General features: G+C 40.1%; 2 protein-coding genes across 3 annotated transcripts in view; one reads left to right on the forward strand and one right to left on the reverse strand.

The window, feature by feature from the left end:
- EIF3L (eukaryotic translation initiation factor 3 subunit L) lies at nt 1-20,292 on the reverse strand. 2 transcript variants are annotated; one of them, XM_070756177.1, is made up of 14 exons: nt 20,249-20,292; nt 19,126-19,321; nt 18,683-18,731; nt 17,830-18,040; nt 17,245-17,324; nt 16,094-16,155; nt 15,886-15,955; nt 15,148-15,221; nt 13,434-13,605; nt 12,689-12,843; nt 10,072-10,242; nt 8,005-8,502; nt 4,822-4,902; nt 1-200 (listed from the first exon to the last, which is right to left on the reverse strand). In XM_070756177.1, the coding sequence occupies exons 2-14, from the start codon at nt 19,153-19,155 to the stop codon at nt 162-164; spliced, it is 1,692 nt and encodes a 563-aa protein (XP_070612278.1). In that variant the 5' UTR covers nt 19,156-19,321; nt 20,249-20,292; the 3' UTR covers nt 1-161. The 2 variants fall into 2 exon arrangements, with proteins under 2 accessions (XP_070612278.1, XP_070612279.1); XM_070756178.1 differs by lacking the exons at nt 17,245-17,324; nt 18,683-18,731; nt 19,126-19,321; nt 20,249-20,292 and having other exon boundaries at nt 17,830-18,009.
- ANKRD54 (ankyrin repeat domain 54) overlaps nt 20,004-22,048 on the forward strand; it is an 18,701-nt gene continuing 16,656 nt past the window's right edge. Inside the window, exon 1 of the mRNA XM_070756179.1 lies at nt 20,004-20,734. Within this exon, the coding sequence (XP_070612280.1) occupies nt 20,500-20,734 (235 nt within the window). The 5' untranslated portion in view covers nt 20,004-20,499. The remainder of the gene's footprint in view (nt 20,735-22,048) is intronic.

Here is a 22,048-nt window from a genome sequence, read left to right on the forward strand (position 1 = left end):
AAAATTCATTTATTTAATTAGATCTTTTTTTTGTATGAGACCAGCCATCTGCTACCCAAGTAAAAATTGCAGAAATTACAGAAAATTCCAGAATTCTTAGCTCACATTTCTTCTAGGCTTGCCCTCTTCAAATAGGGCAAATAGCTGATGCAAGAAGAGTTTCAAGGTCTCTGGCCCATCTTCTTCAGGGTACGATTCAACTGAAAGAGACAGACATCTAATTACAAGTTAACCGGGGAAGGGGGGAGATAAATACCCACACAGCTAAGCACTTCAGTGTCATTGCCCCAATTATACATTTTCCAAACAATTGTCTGCATCCTACCAAGAATGCTGAGTGAAGCTCCATGAGTAAATCAAATCTAGCCCACAAGCAGACTCTACTAAGGTGGGACAGACCACCAACATATTTGTGAAAAAATATGGGCATCTGCACATTACAAAAATTGCAAATTATTTTATCAGCATTTTATCCAGGTATTCATCTGGCTAGCATCTTTAGTCTGATCAGGTTCAGCACATTATTTTATCCCCTGGTTTGGGCTTTTTAAAAAAAACCTTATTTGGAGGGAGTAGCAATAAAAAAGCCTGCAAGCAGGGAAGAGCCAGGAAGATAGTTGCTAGGAAGAGGGGCGGCATACAAATCCAATAAATACCGTATATACTCGAGTATAAGCCGACCCGAGTATAAGCCGAGGCACCAATTTTTGCCACAAAAACTGGGAAAACGTATTGACCCGAGTATAAGCCGAGGTTAGAAAATGCAGTGGCTACTGGTAACTTATAAAAATGGAAAACAATAAAATTACATTAATTGAGACATGTTTTAGAATATTTATTTTAAAGAAAACCAGTAAACTAGCTCTGTAAATTTAAAAGAGGGTAAACAAATTAACAATATTAACAATAAATTAAAAAGTAAAAAAAGTAGCTCGATCAGGAACAAAGCTAAAACCTAAGAGTTAAAATCCTTCAAAACTGGATTCCTTCTCATCATTAATTGGATTTACATTATTGTTCTGTTTTTATATATGCTGTGAGCCACCCTGAGTCCTTGGAGAAGGATTGCATACAAATCCAATTAAATAAATAAACAAACAAACAAACAAATAAATAAGTGTATCCAAAGAAGAGCTTCAGCATTAGCTGCTGTGAGGTTATCAGCATAGAAAACCAAATAGATAGATAGATAGATAGATAGATAGATAGATAGATAGATAGATAGATATAGATAGAAAGATAGATAGACAGACAGACAGACAGAAAAATAGATAGATAGATAGAAATAGATACAGATAGATAGATAGATAGATAGAAATAGATAGATAGATAGATAGATAGATAGATATAGATAGATAGAAAGAAAGAAAAATAGATAGATAGAAAAATAGATAGATAGAAAGATAGAAAAATAGATAGATAGAAATAGATACAGATAGATAGATGATAGATAGATAGATAGATATAGATAGAAAGATAGATAGACAGACAGACATATAGAAAAATAGATAGATAGAAAGATAGACAGATAGAAAAAGAATTCCTGTCTAGCTCTGCCTCATAATACATTATTAGATCCTATCCAAGCAAGGACAGCAACTACCACAAAATACCATTTTTTAAACAGTTTAAATCCTTTCAAAGGAGGGGGAGGAGAATCTGACAGCAGGGGGCCTTTTTAATCTGATTTAAGGCAATGCAGAGAGGAATACTCACCATTACTTTTTTCCCCTCGGTTGGAGCAAATGGCTGCCTCATTTGCTTGAGCTAGGGAGAGGAACTACGGCATGCCAGAGGAGACAAAAGCTGGTGCCTCCTCGCTCTGGCTCAAGCAATGGCGCCCTCGTGTGGTGACTTTGTTAATGACCCGAGTATAAGCCGAGGCTGTGTTTTTCAGCCCATTTTTTGGACTGAAAAACTCGGCTTATACTCGAGTATATACGGTAAGTAAGTAAATAAGTAAGTAAGTAAGAGTCAGGAAGATCAATAATTATGACTGTACCCACCTTTGAACAATCTGTTATGTCAGTGTATTGTCTTTATATTTGTAAATACCCAATAAATATTATTTTTTTTTAAAAAGAGTCAGGAAGATCATTAAAGCCTCGTTAGGGCTGAAAAAAAGCTTCTAAATAAAAGCTACATTTGGAGTATAAGACACACCTAAATGTTCAGCCTCTTTTTTGGGGGGAAAAGGTTTATTATATTCTGAAAAATATGATATGTATTCTGAAGGTGAATCAATACATTACACTCTATCTCCTAGTTGGTGGGATGCAGGGAATTGTACTGTACATGAAATGTGCAGAAAAAACTTAAGAGGTGATAGACATATATATGGAGAAAGATTATTCAAATTTATGACATTAGAAAAGAAGCCCAATAAATGATAAAGATCAGAATCATTGAATTTTTTATTATTATTATTATGGAGTATTAAGTGCTGATTATAATAAAAGCAGTGTTTTCTGCAAGTATCACAAGTGTAGAAATAAACAGGTTACTTAGAAAATGGCGCCATATTTAGAGAGAAGGTGTGTGATATGATCTTGATTGTTTAATCATTTGTAAAGAAATGTGTAAGGAATACTTGTGGCGATGTTTGAGAGTTACAGTGGTACCTCTACCTAAGAACGCCTCTACTTACGAACTTTTCTAGCTAAGAACCGGGTGTTCAAGATTTTTTTGCCTCTTCTCAAGAACCATTTTCCACTTACAAACCTGAGCCTCTGAAACTGTAACTGGAAAAGGCAAGGAGAAGCCTCCATGGGGCCTCTCTAGGAATCTCCTGGGAGGAAACAGGGCCAGAAAAAGCGGTGAGAAGCCTCCGTGGGGCCTCTCTAGGAATCTCCTGGGAGGAAACAGGGCCTCCACCCTCCCTGTGGTTTCCCCAATCGCACACATTGTTTGCTTTTACATTGATTCCTATGGGAAAAATAGCTGCTTCTTACAAACTTTTCTACTTAAGAACCTGGTCACGGAACAAATTAAGTTCGTAAGTAGAGGTACCACTGTATTTTATTTCTATTGCTATGTTGTTGGTTGAGAACCTGAATAATTTCCTCAAATGTTAAATTGTACAGTGCAGCAAAATTAAATGAAATTTTGCAAGGAAAACAGTGATCAATTATGAATTACAAAATGAGGAAAAATAGAGCAAGCACATTAATTTGTGTATCATAATAAAATGCTTACATAGGAAAATGTAGAAATTTTAAGATGTGTGAATACTAGGAGAACGGTACTGAGCAATATATAATCTATTGCAAGGAATTCATTGGCCTTCTCCAGGTCCCGTCAGCCAAAACAATGACAGCTGGTATGGCCACAGGGAAGGGCCTTCTCTGTGGCAACTCCGGTCCTCTGGAACCAACTCCCCTCAAAGATTCGCATGGGCCCTATCCTCATGCTCTTTCGAAAGACCTTAAAAGCACAGGTTTGCTGGCAGGCCTGGGGCCGTTGAGCATTGCACCCTGCTGAGGCTTGTAGCTATGCGTGACTTGATGTACGAATGTTTATATTGGGGTTTTAAACTTTATTTTTATTATTGTATTTTTTATTGTAGCATGTTGCCCTGAATCTATTTTGAGATGATATGACTGTATGTATGTTTTTTATATTGGGGTTCCTTGCTTTTTAGACTTTTTAAATGTACTATTGTTACTTTAGATTCTACGGTAATTATTAGATTTGTCATTATGTATTGTTTTTATCACTGTTGTAAGCCGCATCGAGTCTACGGAGATAGAAAATAGATAACAATATAATAATTATAATAATAATAATAATAATAATAATAATAATAATAATAATAATAATAGGACCAGAATATCTCCGAGACCGCCTTCTGCTGCACGAATCCCAGCGACCGATCAGGTCCCACAGAGTGGGCCTTCTCCGGGTCCCGTCAACTAAACAATGTCGGTTGGCGGGCCCCAGGGGAAGAGGCTTCTCTGTGGCGGCCCCAACCCTCTGGAACCAACTCCCCCCAGAGATTAGAACTGCCCCTACTCTCCTTGCCTTTCGTAAGCTCCTTAAAACCCACCTTTGTCGTCAGGCATGGGGGAACGGAGACATCTCCCCCGGGCATATACAATTTATGAATGGTATGTTTGTATGTATGTTTGTTTAGTAAATGGTTTTTTAAAAATATTTTAAACTCAATTTAGATTTGTTATGAATTGTTTTATTCTGTTGTGAGCCGCCCCGAGTCTGCGGAGAGGGGCGGCATACAAATCTAAATAATAAATAAATAAATAATTAATAATAATAATAATAATAATAATAACAATAAATTTAAATGGATGGATGGATGGATGGATAGGTAGGTAGGTAGATAGGAGACTTGTCCATCCATGATCCTACGTTAAATGACCTCAGCAGAGAGTACCAAACCATTTCAGTTTAAAAAAACAAACAAAATAAAACTAGGGATAACCATTTTACTTACACAACCACACACATCTTTGGATAGATTTCTTTGCATAGATTTTTGGGTAATGTAGTGACATCTTCAGGACAGCTAAAACAGCCACATTTTATGCTCTGGGCAGCAGGCTGCCAAATAGAATGCATGGGATCTTTCTGACAACTCCCTTTTCTCACAGAAAGAGGGCAGCAATGCCAGCAATTGCTTCATTTTGGAGTTGCATACAAATAGTGTTTAAAATAACTGGTGCTCTTTTAATATTTGACCACTTTTGTATGGAAAAGAAGCCCAGACTGAAGCAAGAAAGAAGTGTTCAGTTTCATGGCCACCATGAAACCATGCCATTTATTTTTTTTAATACCTTTCTCCTGTGCATTCAGCCATTAACTTACCTCTTCAAACTTATGAATCTGACGGATGAAGAAATCCCCATAGCGTCGAGCAACCTTCGTATCTGCAATATGGATCATGTCCTGCCAAAAGGCAAGTAGAAGTTAGCAACATATCTGATTATGATAAGAGACATATGTAATCTAGACAGGGATTAGGATTTAAATTTTATACTGCTTTGTATCATGCTAAAACATTACATCTTTGTTGAGATTAGGACTTGCTGTCCTGAAAATGAAAACAGATTTGTCACATTACCGGCTATTATGGTGTCAAAGCAATGGAAACTGCAGTTTAATGTTTCCAAATGTAAAATAATGCACTTGGGGAAAAGGAATCCTCAATCTGAGTATTGTATTGGCAGTTCTGTGTTAGCAAATACTTCAAAAGAACAGGATTTAGGGGTAGTGATTTCTGACAGTCTCAAAATGGGTGAACAGTGCAGTCAGGCGGTACGGAAAGCAAGTAGGATGCTTGGCTGCATAGCTAGAGGTATAACAAGCAGGAAGAGGGAGATTATGATCCCGCTATATAGAATGCTGGTGAGACCACATTTGGAATACTGTGTCCAGTTCTGGAGACCTCACCTACAAAAAGATATTGACAAAATTGAACAGGTCCAAAGACGGACTACAAGAATGGTGGAAAGTCTTAAGTATAAAACGTATCAGGAAAGACTTAATGAACTCAATCTGTATAGTCTGGAGGACAGAAGGAAAAGGGGGAACATGATCGAAACATTTAAATATGTTAAAGGGTTAAATAAGGTCCAGGAGGGAAGTGTTTTTAATAGGAAAGTGAACACAAGAACAAGGGGACACAATCTGAAGTTAGTTGGGGGAAAGATCAAAAGCAACATGAGAAAATATTATTTTACTGAAAGAGTAGTAGATCCTTGGAACAAACTTCCAGCAGACGTGGTAGATAAATCCACAGTAACTGAATTTAAACATGCCTGGGATAAACATATATCCATCCTAAGATAAAATACAGAAAATAGTATAAGGGCAGACTAGATGGACCATGAGGTCTTTTTCTGCCATCAGACTTCTATGTTTCTATTATCTTAGGATGGATTTAGTCTGGTTTAGTGTTTCTAGTTGAAGCTTATGCCTCTAAGAGAGGGGGCTTAGTGATCTGGTCTCACAAGGGAAGGGCTCAGAGAAGAGCTGGGGCCCTATCTCTACTACTATATAGCCCCTGAGAAACAGTCAAGGCAAGGGAATGGTGGGAGTATCTAGTTTTTACATCAGTTTCCAATACTGATTCATCTCACATGTATAAAGGAACTTAAAGACAAGAGAAGATGTAAATGAGTTTGATGATAATAAGAGGGTTATCTGGAAAGTAAGGTTTGTTTGTTTGTTTATTTATTAGATTTGTATGCCACCCCTCTCCGCAGACTCAGGGCGGCTAACAACAATAAAAAGACAACATAAACAAATCTAATATTAAAAAATCTAAAAAACTCCAATTTAAGAGATCAGTCATACCATACATAAATTTTATAAGCCATGGGGAAGGGAATATTTCAATTCCCCCATGCCTGACGACAGAGGTGGGTTTTAAGAAGCTTACGAAAGGCAAGGAGGGTGGGGGCAACTCTGATATCTGGAGGGAGTTGGTTCCATAGGGTCGGGGCCGCCACAGAGAAGGCTCTTCCCCTGGGTCCCGCCAAATGACATTGTTTAGTCGACGGGACCCGGAGAAGGCCAACTCTGTGGGACCTAACTGATCGCTGGGATTCATGTGGCAGAAGGCGGTCCCGGAGATATTCTGGTCCGATGCCATGAAGGGCTTTAAAGGTCATAACCAACACTTTGAATTGTGACCGGAAACCGATCGGCAACCAGTGCAGACTGCGGAGTGTTGGAGTAACGTTGGCATATTTAGGGAAACCCATGATTGCTCTCGCAGCTGCATTCTGCATGATCTGGAGTTTCCGAACACTTTTCAAAGGTAGCCCCATGTGGAGAGTGTTACAGTAGTCGAGCCTCGAGGTGATGAAGGCATGAGTGACTGTGAGAAGTGACTCCCGGTCCAAATAGGGCCGCAACTGGTGCGCTACCTGAATGCTAAGGGCATGAATGCTGCTTTGATGGGTGCCCAAGATGCTTATTGAAGCGCAAAAAATTGACAGAGTCAGTGCTGCCTGAGAATTTTTTGACCATTTCGAGATTGAAGGCTATGCTTTTCTCAACTGTATAGTGACAGGAGATGAAACTTGGGCTTATCCCCATACGTCAGTCAATGCAGTGGCGCCATACCCATTCTCCTTCAGCCAAAAAAATTCAAAACTCAGCAATCAGGGAGGAAAATCTTGGGCACCCATCGTGCACAAATCTTGGGCACACATTGTAGCAGCGTTCATGCCCTTGGCATTCAGATAGTGTATTACAGCACACATTTTGCACTTGGAGGGAAATAGAATGAGGATGCTTATCTCTAACCTGCACTACAATGCCAGTCAATGATCTATTGACCACTGGCACTGCTCGTTCTGTTCTGTTGGCTTCCAGCTACATGATAGTAATACCAATTTACCAAAGCCCTACATGGCATAGGACCAGATTATCTCCGAGACAGCCTTCTGCTGCACAAATCCCAGAGACCGGTGAGGTTCCACAGAGTTGGTCTCCTTAGGGTCCCGTCGACCAAACAATGTCGGCTGGCGGGACCTAGGGGAAGAGCCTACTCTGGGGGGGCCCGACCCTCTGGAATCAGCTCCCCCCAGAGATTCGTACTGCCCCCACCCTCCTTGCCTTATGAAAAAGTTTAAAAACTCATCTTTGTCGCCAGGCCTGGGGTTCTTTAGACCTTCCCCCCTGACCGATGAATGCTTAGTTTGACTGCTGAATGAATGATGTTGATAGTTTTTAATTAGAATTTTAAGATTGTTTTTTAAGGTATAATTGGATTGTTATTATTGTTTCCTGTTTTTCTGTACATGCTGTGAGCCGCCCCGAGTCCTCGGAGAGGGGCAGCATATAAATCCAAATCAATCAATCAATCAATCAATTGATCAATCAATCAATCAACTTCCCCCGCTACGTGCCTCGTGACCTTATTTTCCAGATAACCCTCGTACATTCCAGCCATCCTGTTCACTGGAGTTCAGTATATCTAAATAGCATCAAGTTCAGGTACTATGTACTACTGTCAGAAGAGTTGGAGAAGCGTCAAACCTTGTCAATGTAGAAGTCCACCTCAGAAGCTGACTGGAACTCTCCATCCAAGGCCGAGACGCCACTCGTCCAGACCAGGTTTTTCATTTTGTGCTTGAAGACCAGCAGTTGGATGCAGAATTCCTGCTCTGTGAGGTCCAAGAATCCAGCCAGTTTAGTCACAGGCATAGTAGTGTACAGTTTTAGGAAACTGCGGATGGTGGACAGCTGAGCTTGCTGCTGGACTTCATCAGCAAAGACCTTCAACTGCTGCAGGTATGGTTCCTTGTGATAATTGGGATGCACGTTGTCGTAGTTGGGTACCACGGGCGAGACAAATTTGGGACAGGAATAGCTGAACAGCTCCTCATATACCTGGGGATCCCCCTTCTGCATCCGTAGCATCTTATCCCCATACTTCTCTCTAAGCTGCAGGTGAATGCTTTCATCAATGCGCATTGGGTACATGGCAAGCGCAATGGCCAGAAGAGCATGCATCTGCTCATTCTGCTTGTTAATCTGAAAAATAAACAATTCCCGTGAGAAACAGTGAAGATAAATTTTCACATCTAAGAAGATATATGTGTAGCGGCCACTGGCTGAATAGGACGCCGTTAAGTCTCACTTTAGCCATGAATTAATTCATGGGTAGCTTTCCAAAGTAAAAACTAGATAAGCAAATGTACAGAGACACACAAATGGAAAGTAAAAGCTGCCCTGATCCATTAAACTCCCCGAAAAATAGACAGTAGCATAATTCTAGTTCTGCTTAATGGACCAAGTCCTGTGGATAACCGGGTTAGCTTCATATAAAGGGATTTTTAAAAAACGCTTTGAAATATAGAAACATAGAAGACTGATGGCAGAAAAAGACCTCATGGTCCATCTAGTCTGCCCTTATACTATTTCCTGTATTTTATCTTACAGTGGATATGTATTTATCCCAGGCATGTTTAAATTCAGTTACCATGGATTTACCAACCACGTCTGCTGGGAGTTTGTTCCAAGGATCTACTACTCTTTCAGTAAAATAATATTTTCTCACGTTGCTTTTGATCTTTCCCCCAACTAACTTCAGATTGTGTCCCCTTGTTCTTGGGTTGACTTTCCTATTAAAAACACTTCCCTCCTGAACCTTATTTAACCCTTTAACATATTTAAATGTTTCGATCATCTCCCCCCTTTTCCTTCTGTCCTCCAGACTATACAGATTGAGTTCATTAAGTCTTTCCTGATACGTTTTATGCTTAAGACCTTCCACCATTCTTGCAGCCCGTCTTTGGACCCGTTCAATTTTGTCAATATCTTTTTGTAGGTGAGGTCTCCAGAACTGAACACAGTATTCCAAATGTGGTCTCACCAGCGCTCTATATAAATATACACTGCATGCTTTTGGTGGCTTTAAAGAAGTGATTAGTTTTAAGTCTCTTGCCTATTCTCTCTCCCCACCCTTTTTCCTCCACCGGCCCATTTTAAGGCAACACTTCAAAAATAAAATTCCAAAGAGTTCTCAGCTCGTTGAACATTAACTTTGAAGACCAATCCAATAAGGACAACTACCTATGAGAATTCATCGCAGAAGTGATTACTATATTTAAGAAAATAACAGCAAGAACAGGAGGAACTGAGAAACCATCATAGGCATAGCTGGTGGGATTATCATCAAACAGGATACACTTTAACAAAGAATATAAAGGTTTGCACAGTTCACAATAAGGGGCCAGTCCCATAGAAACCAATTTTGAAAACAGTATCACTACATGAAGGGATGGGAAGGGGGGGGAGGGCACCAGCAGCACAACAGCAGACTAGGGAAATAGACAAGATAAATCAAATTATCCAAGAATAAATAGTCTCCTGAAAGATTTAACCAGTCACATAATCTGGCAGGACCTATTGATGCCAGGAAGGTAAATAAGGCTCAGCTAAATCAGAAAGCATTTGAAAAAATTTAAACCAATTGATTTGAATTGAAAGCTGGAATACAACATACATCTTGATATCAGTGAAACAGATACTGATAGAATTGGGCTGAAAGAAGACCACAGGCGCTATCAGCAAGGAGGGTCAAGTCTTTCTACATTTTACCATTTCATATTTGTAAGTTGTTCTCTGGAACATGCTCTTGGTCCTCTGAATATACAGCAGAATATTAGCAAAGACACGGATGGCATCTTGGTAGCGTCGCATCATGAAGTATGCAAAACCAACATAGTAATAGGTGGTAACCTGGCATTCTGGCACTCTTGAGTACATACTCTGAGAAGGGAGAAAAGAGACATCGCTCAGCACATGAGGAATCAGGAAAGAAATGTTATCAGTCTCTACAAAGAGTGAATAGCGTCATTCCAAAGGCTATAATGTGAGAACTTGGCAGCCTATTTATGATTTACGACCACAATTAAGCCCGAAATTTCTGTTGGTAAGCAGGACAGTTGTTAAGTGAATTTTGTCCCATTTTACAGTAGTACCTCTAAATACGAGCTGCTCCACATGCGAGTATTTCAAGTTACGAGCTGCGACGCAAGCAATATTTCTGTTCGACACCCGAGCTCAAATTCGGGATACGAGCCGAGCGTCCACTAAGTAGCGCAAGAATTCCATTTTTTCCAGTTATCTCCGCCGAAAAGCCAAATCTAAATGCATTTGTTCGAGATACGAGATGATCGACATACGAGGTCAGTTCTGGCACGAATTAAACTTGTATGTCGAGGTACCACTGTACTACCTTTTTGCCACACTTGTTAAGTGAATCACAAAGCCGACGATTGCAAACTAGCCAACGAGAGCCAGATCAGACAAGCCCTTATGGCTGGGCGCAGGGTGTCCAGGGGGAAAGCATTTTGAAATCCCCTGATATTTCCCTGTCGCTTGCCATCTAGTTAAGGAGATGACATCATACCAAATGGCTAAGCCATGCAGAAATATCGCTAGCTGAAGAAGCAAGTTGTTGCCAGTTATACTCATTTTTACTTGACTCTGCCAGGCAGTGCAATCCTTTTTTTTTAAACATGATTTTTCCCTGACTTTTAAACATTTTAATAGAGTTTGTTTTCCCCCCTTGATTTATTCTATTTTTTTCATGAATTCCCTGATATTTCCCGAACTGCCGATTTCCCTGATAATTCCCTGATTTCCCTGTTTTCCAGGTTTGCTAGACACCCTGTGAGTGTTTCAGCTGGCAGATGTAATTGTTGGCTCAGACAACAGGTGCTGAAGGTTCCCTCACTCCCCAAATAAACCGAAGCACAAACTGCAGATCGTGTCTTTTAGGTGAGTTCAGTGCAAGCACTGAGGGCTTGACACCCCCCCAATAATTGCCGTGTATGCAATATACAGCAGGTTGTGCACAGCAGGAAATATTCTTGCTGACCTCAGGTTGAAATAAGTATAATAAAGGTCAAAGAAGAGGAATTAGCAGTCAAGAGAAATTTTCCATGTCTAACCTCATGGAGGACTGAGTCTAAATTAGAATTAGAGGGAGGATGACGGCTGGATCCATCAATCATTTGATTGACAGGCTCAGTCCTCGATATGATGGGACAAGGAAAACCCTGTCTGAATGCCAACTCCAACACAGATGGAGAATAGTAATACGGTTATTAAGTGAATCTGGCTTCCCCTTTGAGTTTGCTGCTCACAAAAGCTGATCACATGACCTCAGGACACTGCAACCATCATGAATACGAGTCAGCTGCCAATTTTGTTCATGTGACCATGGGAAAGCTACAAGAGTTGTAAGTTCGAAAAACGGTCATGTCACTTTTTCCAGCGCTGTTCTTAACTTCAAATGGAGTGATGCAGGTTGAGGACTAACTGTACTGCCCTATCCTGTCTCTGAAATACTGCAGCAGAGCATGCCCTCATTCTGTCTTAATGTAGCATTTTAATCCTACAACTTTCAAAGAGATAAGCCCCTCAAGTTCCTTGCAGCAAACATAACGAAGAGGTAGAGTACCTTAAACTTGAGCGATAAGATAATAAGAGATTGTTCTTTTATTCTATTTAAACCAATCTATGCCTTTAAAAGCAAATTTAAACTTGTTCATAAATACAGTGGTACTTCGTGATACGAACCCCTCATGATACGAACATCTTGAGATACGAACCCGGGGTTCGGAAATTTTTTGCCTCTTGTTATGAACTTTTTCCGGCTTACGAACACACCGCAAATCGCAAAATGGTGCTCCGCTGGGCGGCAGTGCCCGGCTGTCACCTTCTGAAACAGCTGGGGGGCTTCTCGGTGTTCTCGCCGTTTTTGCGATCAGCAACGGCGTTTTTGGCCGATCTGGAGGCTGAAACGGAGGTAGGGAATCCCAATAGGGAATTCCATGGGCGGAGCTTTGACGTCACGAAGACGTCCTTCCTGGTCGGCCGAAACGTTAAAGCTCCGCCCATGGAATTCCCTATTGGGATTCCCCACCTCCGTTTCAGCCTCCAGATCGGCCAAAAACGCTGCTGCTGAATGTAAAAACGGCACTCCACTGGGTGGCGGCGGCCGGCTGTAACCTTCTGAAATAGCCGGGCGCTTCTCGGCGGCCTCCGGAACCCAAACCCAAACAAAGTTTATATATTTATATAAACATAGCTGTTCAGAACCATATTTATGAGACAGATGGCGATATAAATCCATGAAAATAAATATTCCAGAAGGGAAATGTCCTTTTAAAACAGTGCAAGTTTAACACAACGGTGGCTCTATTACCTTCTTGTTAAGCTCAATATTTTCCAGAACCTTAATGGCTTGATAATAATCACCCAGCAACGAATGGAGGCGCAGCAGACCCACAAGGCTAAAATAGCCCAACATCTTATATAAAGAATGACGACCGTATTCTCCAGCAACACTCTCAGGATCACCTGAGGGGGGGGAAAAAGAATTTGAAACTATATATGTGAACGCTAAATGCAACAGTGAATAAAAATGCTAATTTCAATCGGTCAGTTTGATTCCTGATCAGAATGAAACAGCTGAAGACATGATCAGAATGAAAATTGCTGGACCTTCCTAATGAATAAATTTTTGGATCATTATCTTTTTCTTTTTTATTATTAATTTTTAACAAATTTATATTACACACAACATAAAACAGTGCATAGTGAAATGTGCCCACCACCCAGACACACACACATTCCCCACCACCAAATCGGGGGTGTTTCTTGTATAGTCCACTTGACCCAAGAGCAATATATCTATTTACATATTATAGAGTGATTCCAATTTATTTCTTGTAGCTTGGTCTCGGATTCTGCTCGTCATATATCGTCTTACCTTGTCCCATCAGTTGTCCCAACTCAGTTTCATTTTCCGAATTTATCCTTTTATCCATAATTTCAAATTGAATATGGTCCACCATGTACCTACACCAATTTTGCATTGTCCATTTTGTTGCATCCTTCCAACCCAAAACTGGTAAAGCCCACTCATTTTAAAATATTTATTTCCTTACCTCCACTGGTATAGACTTCCAGTTGCCTGTTGATATTGGATTTGTCTACTATGGAGTATAACACATTAAGAACACTGTGGACATTCCAGATCTTAGGATTTAACCTCAAGAAATCAATTTCTTCCTCGGATTTCTTGGCAGTCTTGCATCGATACTGACTGTAGGACTGAAACTTTACAGGGATGCAAGAGAAAATGAAGATGTTATTATTTTCTTCCTTGGATTTTTTTTTTTCATAACCAGAATAAAAATGAATTGACTGAATAAACTGGAATTATCCAAAGGCAAAGGGGAGAAAGGAAGAACAATTCATCAATGAGTACCAATGTTATGTTATATTATAGGAAAACCAAACTATATACTATTTTACAAATGAAAATAGTAAATACACTGGAACCTCGTCTTACAAACGCCTCTACTAACGAACTTTTCGAGATACGAACCCGATGTTTAAGATTTTTTTGCCTCTTCTTCCAAACTATTTTCACCTTACGAACCCGAGCCGCCGCTGCTGGGATGCCCTGCCTCCGGACTTCCGTTGCCAGCTGAAGCGCTGGGATTCCCCTGAGCCTCCCCTTGCTGGGATTCCCTTCATTTTTGCCAGTGCTGCTTTGAATCCCAGCAAGGGGAGGCTCAGGAAAATCCCAGCAACGCAAGAACGGGCGCTTTGGCTGGCAACGGAAATCTGGAAGCGGGGAGTCCCAGCGGCGCAAGGCAAAAGGGGTGACTTTTGGGATGGGGTTGCATTATTTGCTTTTACATTGATTCCTATGGGGAAAATGGCTTCTTCTTATGAACTTTTCTACTTACGAACCTGGTCACCGAATGAATTAAGTTCGTAAAACGAGGTACCACAGTATGTTTCCTCAGTGCTAATCAGAAATCAAATTGCAGCTATAACAATTTGTAGACGGAAAGACAAATAACGTGAGAACCTTGAATAAAATTACAACTTATCATAAAAATATTATTCCAAGTCATTAACAATAGGCATATTTGTATCCAAAATATCTATGGTATATGTCAAATAGAGCTGGCACTAAACAGAGTTTAAATTCTGTTGAGCACACAAAATTTAATACAAGTTTTTGGAGAAGGGAGGCATATATATCCAGTAAATAAATAAATTTCAATCTTATATACCTATATAGAAATAAATCTCTCTTTCTATGCGTATACAGTGGTACCTCTACTTACGAACTTAATTCGTTCTGTGACCAGGTTCTTAAGTAGAAAAGTTTGTAAGAAGAAGCAATTTTTCCCATAGGAATCAATGTAAAAGCAAATAATGTGTGCGATTGGGGAAACCACAGGGAGGGTGGAGGCTGTTTCCTCCCAGGAGATTCCTAGAGAGGCCCCACAGAGGGGTCTGCCTTTTCCAGTTACAGTTTCAGAGGCTCGGGTTTGTAAATGGAAAATGGTTTTTGAGAAGAGGCAAAAAAATATTGAACACCCAGTTTTTATCTAGAAAAGTTCATATGTAGAGGCGTTGTTAGGTAGAGGTACCACTGTATATAATTGGATACCTGCAGTGTTCCAAGACCCAATCAGAAAAATATACGTATTCTAACCACAAAGCTTCTGGAAGTCTTACTGATTTGGGAAGTTTTTTGCAAATTACTTGCATGCTTAGCATCTGATTCTAGTGATCTTTGCAGATTTTCATCATTGTTAAAAAAGGTATGTGGAATAAGAGAACAATCTGTTTTTTTACCTGATATATAAATTCATCTATAATATCCCAGAGCCACTGATTGGGTAGTTCTAGAGGAGCTGGGCCATCTGCATCTAGAAAGGAACATTCAGGTAGAATATATGGAATGAATAATATAAGACAAAGAGTCTGTATGTTTTTATTCTGTCCTCCTCTTACCAATAAAACAATAAAGAAGAAATCCTGGACTGTTGACTGAAGTTCCAATAACAGGTTAGTACCTAACTTTATAGCATTATCAAACCATTCTGCACTGTGCTAAAACCCACTTCATAATGCAATTTATTTACCAATTTGGGGGGGGGGGGGGGTTGTTGTCTATACATTGCTGCATTTTAATCCAAGTTAGACCCCATCATTAGTTAATGAACTGAATATTTGCTAATTTAACTAAAGCATGTACTGTTGCTTATTGGTTCAATTTTGTATTGTTTTCTAGGCATTCTAAATAAACACTACATCATAGTAGATCATGCCCTTAACAAAACAAAAAGTAAAAAGGAAGAGGAAATAGAGTACAAAATCAGAATAAAGAAGTGGACTTTTCTTTTAAAAAATAAATATATACAATACTAACAAAAGGAATCAAAGAGCTTCAGAAGGCTTCGAGGAAAAACATACATAGAACATAGTTATATATTAGGATGCTAAATTGACTAAATGTTACTCTAAATATATAAGATATAACCCCTTGCACAATACAAATAAAATTATACATGTATAATTTTAGAGACTCACTAAGAATATAATTGAAGAGATTGCAGTAATTGTAATAAGATTCAAATCTTTGTTCCAGGGTTGGGCCGCCCTGCAATAAATGAAAACAAATAGTTGCCTGAATTTCTGAAATGAATGCATACATTATCTCAAAGTTCTAAGTAAACAGATTAATTGAACAAAAAGTAAATGTACTTTTCATTATGGACAATCTAAACCTGATACTTACACTGACTTTAGCATAGATATGTCTGTAATACAACTCCTTGTACAAAATCAGGAATACAGCATCTACAAGTAAAGAAAAGCTATAAATCATTGTATTTAAGAATTTGCCTTTGAGTTTTCCATTCAGTTGGTCTTCAAGTATGTGATACGAGTGAAAAAAATAAAATGTGTCAGAAATCCAAAAAATTCCTATCACAAATGCAAGTCACAAAATATTCTACAAAAGCATATCAACAGCATGATTCTCTGGCAAATAAAATTTCATACGCTATCTGAAAGTTAACTACTGTAATATGATATGCTAGAATATGCTACAAATATGTTTTCATCTGATTAGTCTCTCTTGCTAATGAGCATCTGAGATCTCAGATTTGGTGCTCCTATACTGTCATTAAGATCAATTGACTACAACTATACTAAAAACAGGGTATTCTTATTTTGATAAAAACTAGTCAGGTTGTTTACTAAAAATTACAATATTGTACTGTACTATAAAATCTCCAAGCATTTAGTGGCATTGTTAAAAATTTATTCAAAGATACTGAGTGATGCAAATAAGAAATATGGTTAAAAGGAGATTACTTCTGGCAACAGAGACCCTCTAATTTGTTTAAAACTACAATATCAATTTCATAATACAGTAGGGTAGGATTAAAGGAAATTTTTTTCATACTGCCTCTTAAATTTGTCATGAGTTGCTCAATTTCAGCACAAAAACAAGCCGGATATTGCTACCATAAAAAAGAATAGTCTTCTGCTGAATATCATTTTTTGGCTTATCATCTAACTGTTGGATATGTGGATCAAAGCAGATCACATGTGATATATCCAGTGAAGGGCTACCAAATTTTTACTACCACACTGTGGGCGTGGCTTATCCAGGACACCCTGCATTTTCCTTCAACATCTTTCAGTGCAAATTGGGTGCTCTGGGGTGGGGCTCCATTTTCACTACCCCACTGTGTTCCACCCTGTCCTAGCAGTAGCCCACCCCTGGGCATATCCTGTTACATTAAAGGAATTATTTGGAATTAAGAGAGTTCAATGCAATTCTTAATCTGTCTTCTTCAATATGTACTGCCTCCAACTCCCCAATTACTCTTCCAATACAGGACAAAAGTCAGAATAACATTTTCTATTAAAAATTCTTACCATTTCCAACCTGTGGGGCAATAGCCTCTGCTTCTGGCCATGGTGTGTTTTTAAAGAACCTTTCTGTTAGTTTGGTCCAACTGTAAAACACATCAGTATTTAGAAAATCATGGCATGAGTGACTATAATAAACCCATATAACAAACTACCACAAATTACATGTCCCCCATCTCACTTTTTACAAATTCTACATATGCAAAGATTTATATGAGAAAAGTGTAAGAAAGATGCGAAAGAACAAGATTTTTCAGTGGCATATGCCATCGTGTCTTCGGAGAGGGGCGGCATACAAATCTATTAAATAATAATAATAATAATAATAATAATTATTATTATTATTATTATTATTATTATTATTATTATTATTATTATTATGTGGGCAGGTGACACATCACTGAAAAATCTTGTTTTTTAGGATCTTTATTAACATTTTTCTCATACCTTCATAATCTTTAATTTTTTCCCATTATATATTCACAATTCTATATCTCATTGATATTTTATCTTTTTAAATGTAATTCAATCATAATAAGAACTAGCCATACTGATAATTTTTGCCCTTTTTTGAAGCAAATGAAATCATACCTGTTTTCATAGATGTCTTGGATCTCATAGACCTTCTGATCAATGACATCACTAGATATGCGGCTGGCCTGAAGCTCATACACTTTCTGGTCAATCAGATCTGAAACAGTCTTATGAAAGTACTGTATAAAATTTTTTATCACTTCTGGAATCACCTGATACGTTTGCTGTTCATATTGCCGTTCATAGGCTAAATCCTGTTTTGGATCTCCTATGAAATACAAGATATAAAAACTATATCAAAACATAGTATCAGGAAGATACAGAATAGCAACATTTTGAATCTAACATTTAAATGCATGCATCTATTTTAGAATCCTCATTTTTAATTTTCAAATGTGAACATGGACAGATACCAGGAAGGAGGAATGAGAAGAGGAATAACATACTGATGATAATACCATCCATGCAAATGCCTGTTTGCATGGATGGTATTTAAAAAGTGCTATTGCTAACATGTTGTAAGCTGCCCTGAGTCTAAGGAGAAGGGCAGCGTAAAAATTGAATGAATGAATGAATGAATGAATAAATACAAGAAAGAAAGAAAGAAAGAAAGAAAGAAAGAAAGAAAGAAAGGAGGTGAGCTGCACTCCAAAGCACTTCTTTATTTTATTTAGTCTATCTATCTGTCTGTCTGTGTCTATCAGTCTGTCATACAAATATAGTATTGTAGTACAGTATATTTAACATAATATAAGTATAAAGTAGAGATAGAAAAGACAAAAAGACATTAAGACAGGGAACGGTACTGCCACCCTATCTGTAGCACAACACACATCTAGCATAGTACTCTTTGCCTCCTAAAATAAACTCGAAGTAGCAGGACCGTCCATACGGAAGTTTACGGACTCACCTGTGTGTAAATCATAATCCCCTGTATAAGCATATGGGTCGTAGGAGCCCTGCGAAAAGAGAATGTGAGAAGGGAAGGCTTGAATCTGGTACAGATAATAGCACGGTACAATATGCTTAATCGTTACTCCCCCACCCCCTTTCATATGTGAACCACCCATCGCTATGGAAAACAAGATCCTTCTTCTGGGCTTTACTTTTAGTGACAACTCAGCCTAGCCGCTACTCTACAGTAGTGTTTCCCAACCTTGGCAACTTGAAGATATTTGGACTTCAACTCCCAGAATTCCCCAGCCAGCATTGCCAAGGTTGGGAAACACTGCTCTACAGGGAGGCACCCGACTATCCCTTTTATCCGAAAACGCCAAGCAAAGCCACCCACGAAGGTCCCCATTCCCACTCGCCGATCAAGATCCCAGTGAATTAGATACGCAAAGTTTGTACCTCTTCGTAATCGTCCGCCGCGTACGACATGGCGGGCTTAAGAGCACGGAGGGAAAAAAGAAAGAGAACGCACACCGCCAACCAGGCTGAGAACGTTGCAACAAAGAAAGTCTTCCGGCCACCGAATTGACCGAACTTCCCTCATAAACCGGAAGCCGCCGGTATAAATAGTCCGTTTGGCGGACAACTTAAAATACTGTAGGGACAAACGGGACCGTGGTTACTCTGTTTCTATTGCGAATAAGTAAACGTGCTACATTTAGTGTGTGTATGTTATACAGTAGTCCTTACCATGCTTTTAAAAAGTAGCGCATTTGGTACAGTACTGTTAATTCTGTTATGAAAGAAATTCGGGTTATAAATCTATTGAATAACATCTCTGTTTAGAGCGAATAAAAAAACCTAAAGCATTATCTGATCTTCAACATTGATAACCCAGTTGCAAGATCGCCAGCAGGGTGAAAATGACCACAAATTTCCATTGGTTTTTAGTGACCAGAATTGATGGGATTTGACATGAATAGAGCAACAGGTTTGAATACCTCATTAATAAACACTAAACAAGAATATTACCTCCTAACCTGAAAAGTCCATTTTGTTTTCATAAAGCATTCATTAGATAAAACAAATTTCTGATTCACAACTGCAACTGAAATGAATTCATAATTACTTATTATTTATTTAGTCAAGTTCATATTGGTAGTATACAAAGGTATAACAATGTTTATATATATATATGATGCTAACATACTAAGAAACATTAGGACAGGGGACTGAAGGCACGCTGGTGCACTTATGTACGCCCCTTACTGACCTCTTAGGAATCAGGTGAGGTCAACAGTGGATAGTCTAAGGTACCGTTTTGGGGGTTAGGTGACGATACTACAGAGTCAGGTAGTGAGTTCCATGCATCAACTACTCGGTTACTAAAGTCTTATTTCCTGCAGTCGAGTTTGGGGCGGTTTGTATCTGTTGTGCGCTCGTGTGTTGTTGTGGTTGAAGCTGAAGTAGTCATTGACAGGAAGGACGTGGTAGCAGATGATTTCATGACCAGGAATAATCGCCGAGTGCGAGCAGGAGGCCCTCCATCTTACCAGGCATGCGCCGTAGACCAAATTCTCACCTTTAAGGAAAGGATGACGGGTGCTTTTTTGGCCGCGGGGGAGGGGGGAGTACGCTCCCTTCCCGTCGTTCTTAGCCCGTCGCTCCGACCGTTCCTATTGGCCGCCGCTTGACTGGTTCCCTTCCTTTCGTTTCTATGGTTACGCGGATTTTCCCCGCCTCCCGTCAGCGAGCTCGGGCTTTCTGGGCCCGCGCACTTAAAGCGAAGGCTCGGTGTTGGGGAAGCGGGTGGGGTGGGTGGGTGCGGGAGGGATGGAAGGCGGCAACCCCGGCGAAGCCAGCCCGGCCGACGCTGCCAATTTGTTTTCCCTGTCGGGTCTTGGCGTCGCCTTGCGGGCCATCCCGGAGACCCCGGACCCGGCTGCTTTGGGCTACTTGCAGCTGCCGTGGCAGACGGAGCACCGCGTGTGTAAGATCGTCAGCAGCCGCCGCCGCCGGGACGCCCGGTTGCACCGCAAGGTGGGCCCTCTGGGCAAAGAGATACACGGTGAGGCCAGGCGGCGGGAGAAGGGGAGGCGCTCTGGGTTTTATTCCCGGCTGGTGACCGAAAGGCGGTCCGTCGTCGTCCTCTCCTTACCGGACTCTGAGTTCGTAGGAACCGCCTGGCTAAATCTAGGCTGGCAAAGTTGGCTCTTCTATGACAGGTGGACTTCAACTCCCAGATTTCCTGAGTCAATCATGCTGCCTCAGGAATGCTGGGAGTTGAAGTCCACCTGTCATAGAAGAGCCAACTTTGCCTAACCATGGGCTAAATTGTCTAGGAGAGGCAGTAGGACAAGGCATTGGGGCTCAGGTATTGGAGCTCTTCCATGCTTTACTGCAGGGGTCTCCAACCTTGGCCTCTTTAAGACTTGTGGACTTCAACTCCCAAAATTCCTCAGCCAGGCTGAGGAATTCTGGGAATTGAAGTCCACAAGTCTTATAAAGGCCAAGGTTGCAGTCCCCTGCTTTATTGTATTCCAGTGGTTCTCAACCTTTCTAATGCCACGACCCCTTAATACAGTTCCTTTCATGTTGTGGTGACCCCCAACCATAAGTCCAGCGCCAATTCTCTTGACAGAGCTTTAAGCTGATTGGCAGGAAGGTCAGAGGGACACCCCCACTGTAAATAAATGCTGGATTGTCAAAATACCGTATGTTCCAAGGTGCCATAATAGAAGCTTTGGTTCTTAACACCATGGGAAATTTGTCTTTTCCCATGGTCTTAGGCCACACCTGTGAAACGGTCATTTAACACCCCCCCCAAAGGGGTCCCGACCCCCCCAGGTTGAGAACCACTGCTGTATTCTGAAGGGAAAGTTACAACAATTCATTTAGTGACTGTTCAAATTTGCAAGGGCACTTTAAATGTGTGGGGGGTTTTCACACCATTGCAGCATTCCCTTAGGCAAGTGATCAAAATTCAGATGATTGGCAAGTGGTTCATATTAATGACAGTTTCGGTATCCTGGGGGAGGGGGAGGTTGTCACGTTATCAACTGCTGCAAATCTTCAGACAAGCTCAGTCAATGGGGCAACCAGATTCAATTAACGGCTGTGTTAACCAACTTAACAACTGCAGTTGTGACAAGAAAGGTCATAAAATGAGGCGAAGCACTCACTTAAGTGTCCCACTTAACATACATTTTGGACTCAATCGTAAGTTGAGGACTAAAAAGGGACTAAAAATTGAAGCAAACAAGCTTAGGCGTGGACACATAATTGATCCCATGGTAATCCAAGGTAGCCTTCCCCAAGCTGATCTATTCCAGTTGGCATTCATTATAATTGTCCAACAACCTGCCCTGTTTGCCAGGATGCA

Source organism: Erythrolamprus reginae, chromosome 6 (genome assembly GCF_031021105.1).
Source record: "Erythrolamprus reginae isolate rEryReg1 chromosome 6, rEryReg1.hap1, whole genome shotgun sequence".
NCBI classification, from domain to species: domain Eukaryota; kingdom Metazoa; phylum Chordata; class Lepidosauria; order Squamata; family Dipsadidae; genus Erythrolamprus; species Erythrolamprus reginae.

What these genes read in the sequence shown, in the direction of transcription:
- EIF3L (XM_070756177.1), bottom strand. Translation starts at nt 19,155, where the DNA reads ATGTCGTACGCGGCGGACGATTACGAAGAG. An exon ending in ATATTGAGCTTAACAAGAAG is followed by an intron (nt 10,243 to 12,688) that starts GTAATAGAGCCA and finishes CTCCCTTCTCAG; the next exon opens with AGTATGTACTCAAGAGTGCC. An exon ending in AGATTCATAAGTTTGAAGAG is followed by an intron (nt 201 to 4,821) that starts GTAAGTTAATGG and finishes TGTCTCTTTCAG; the next exon opens with TTGAATCGTACCCTGAAGAA.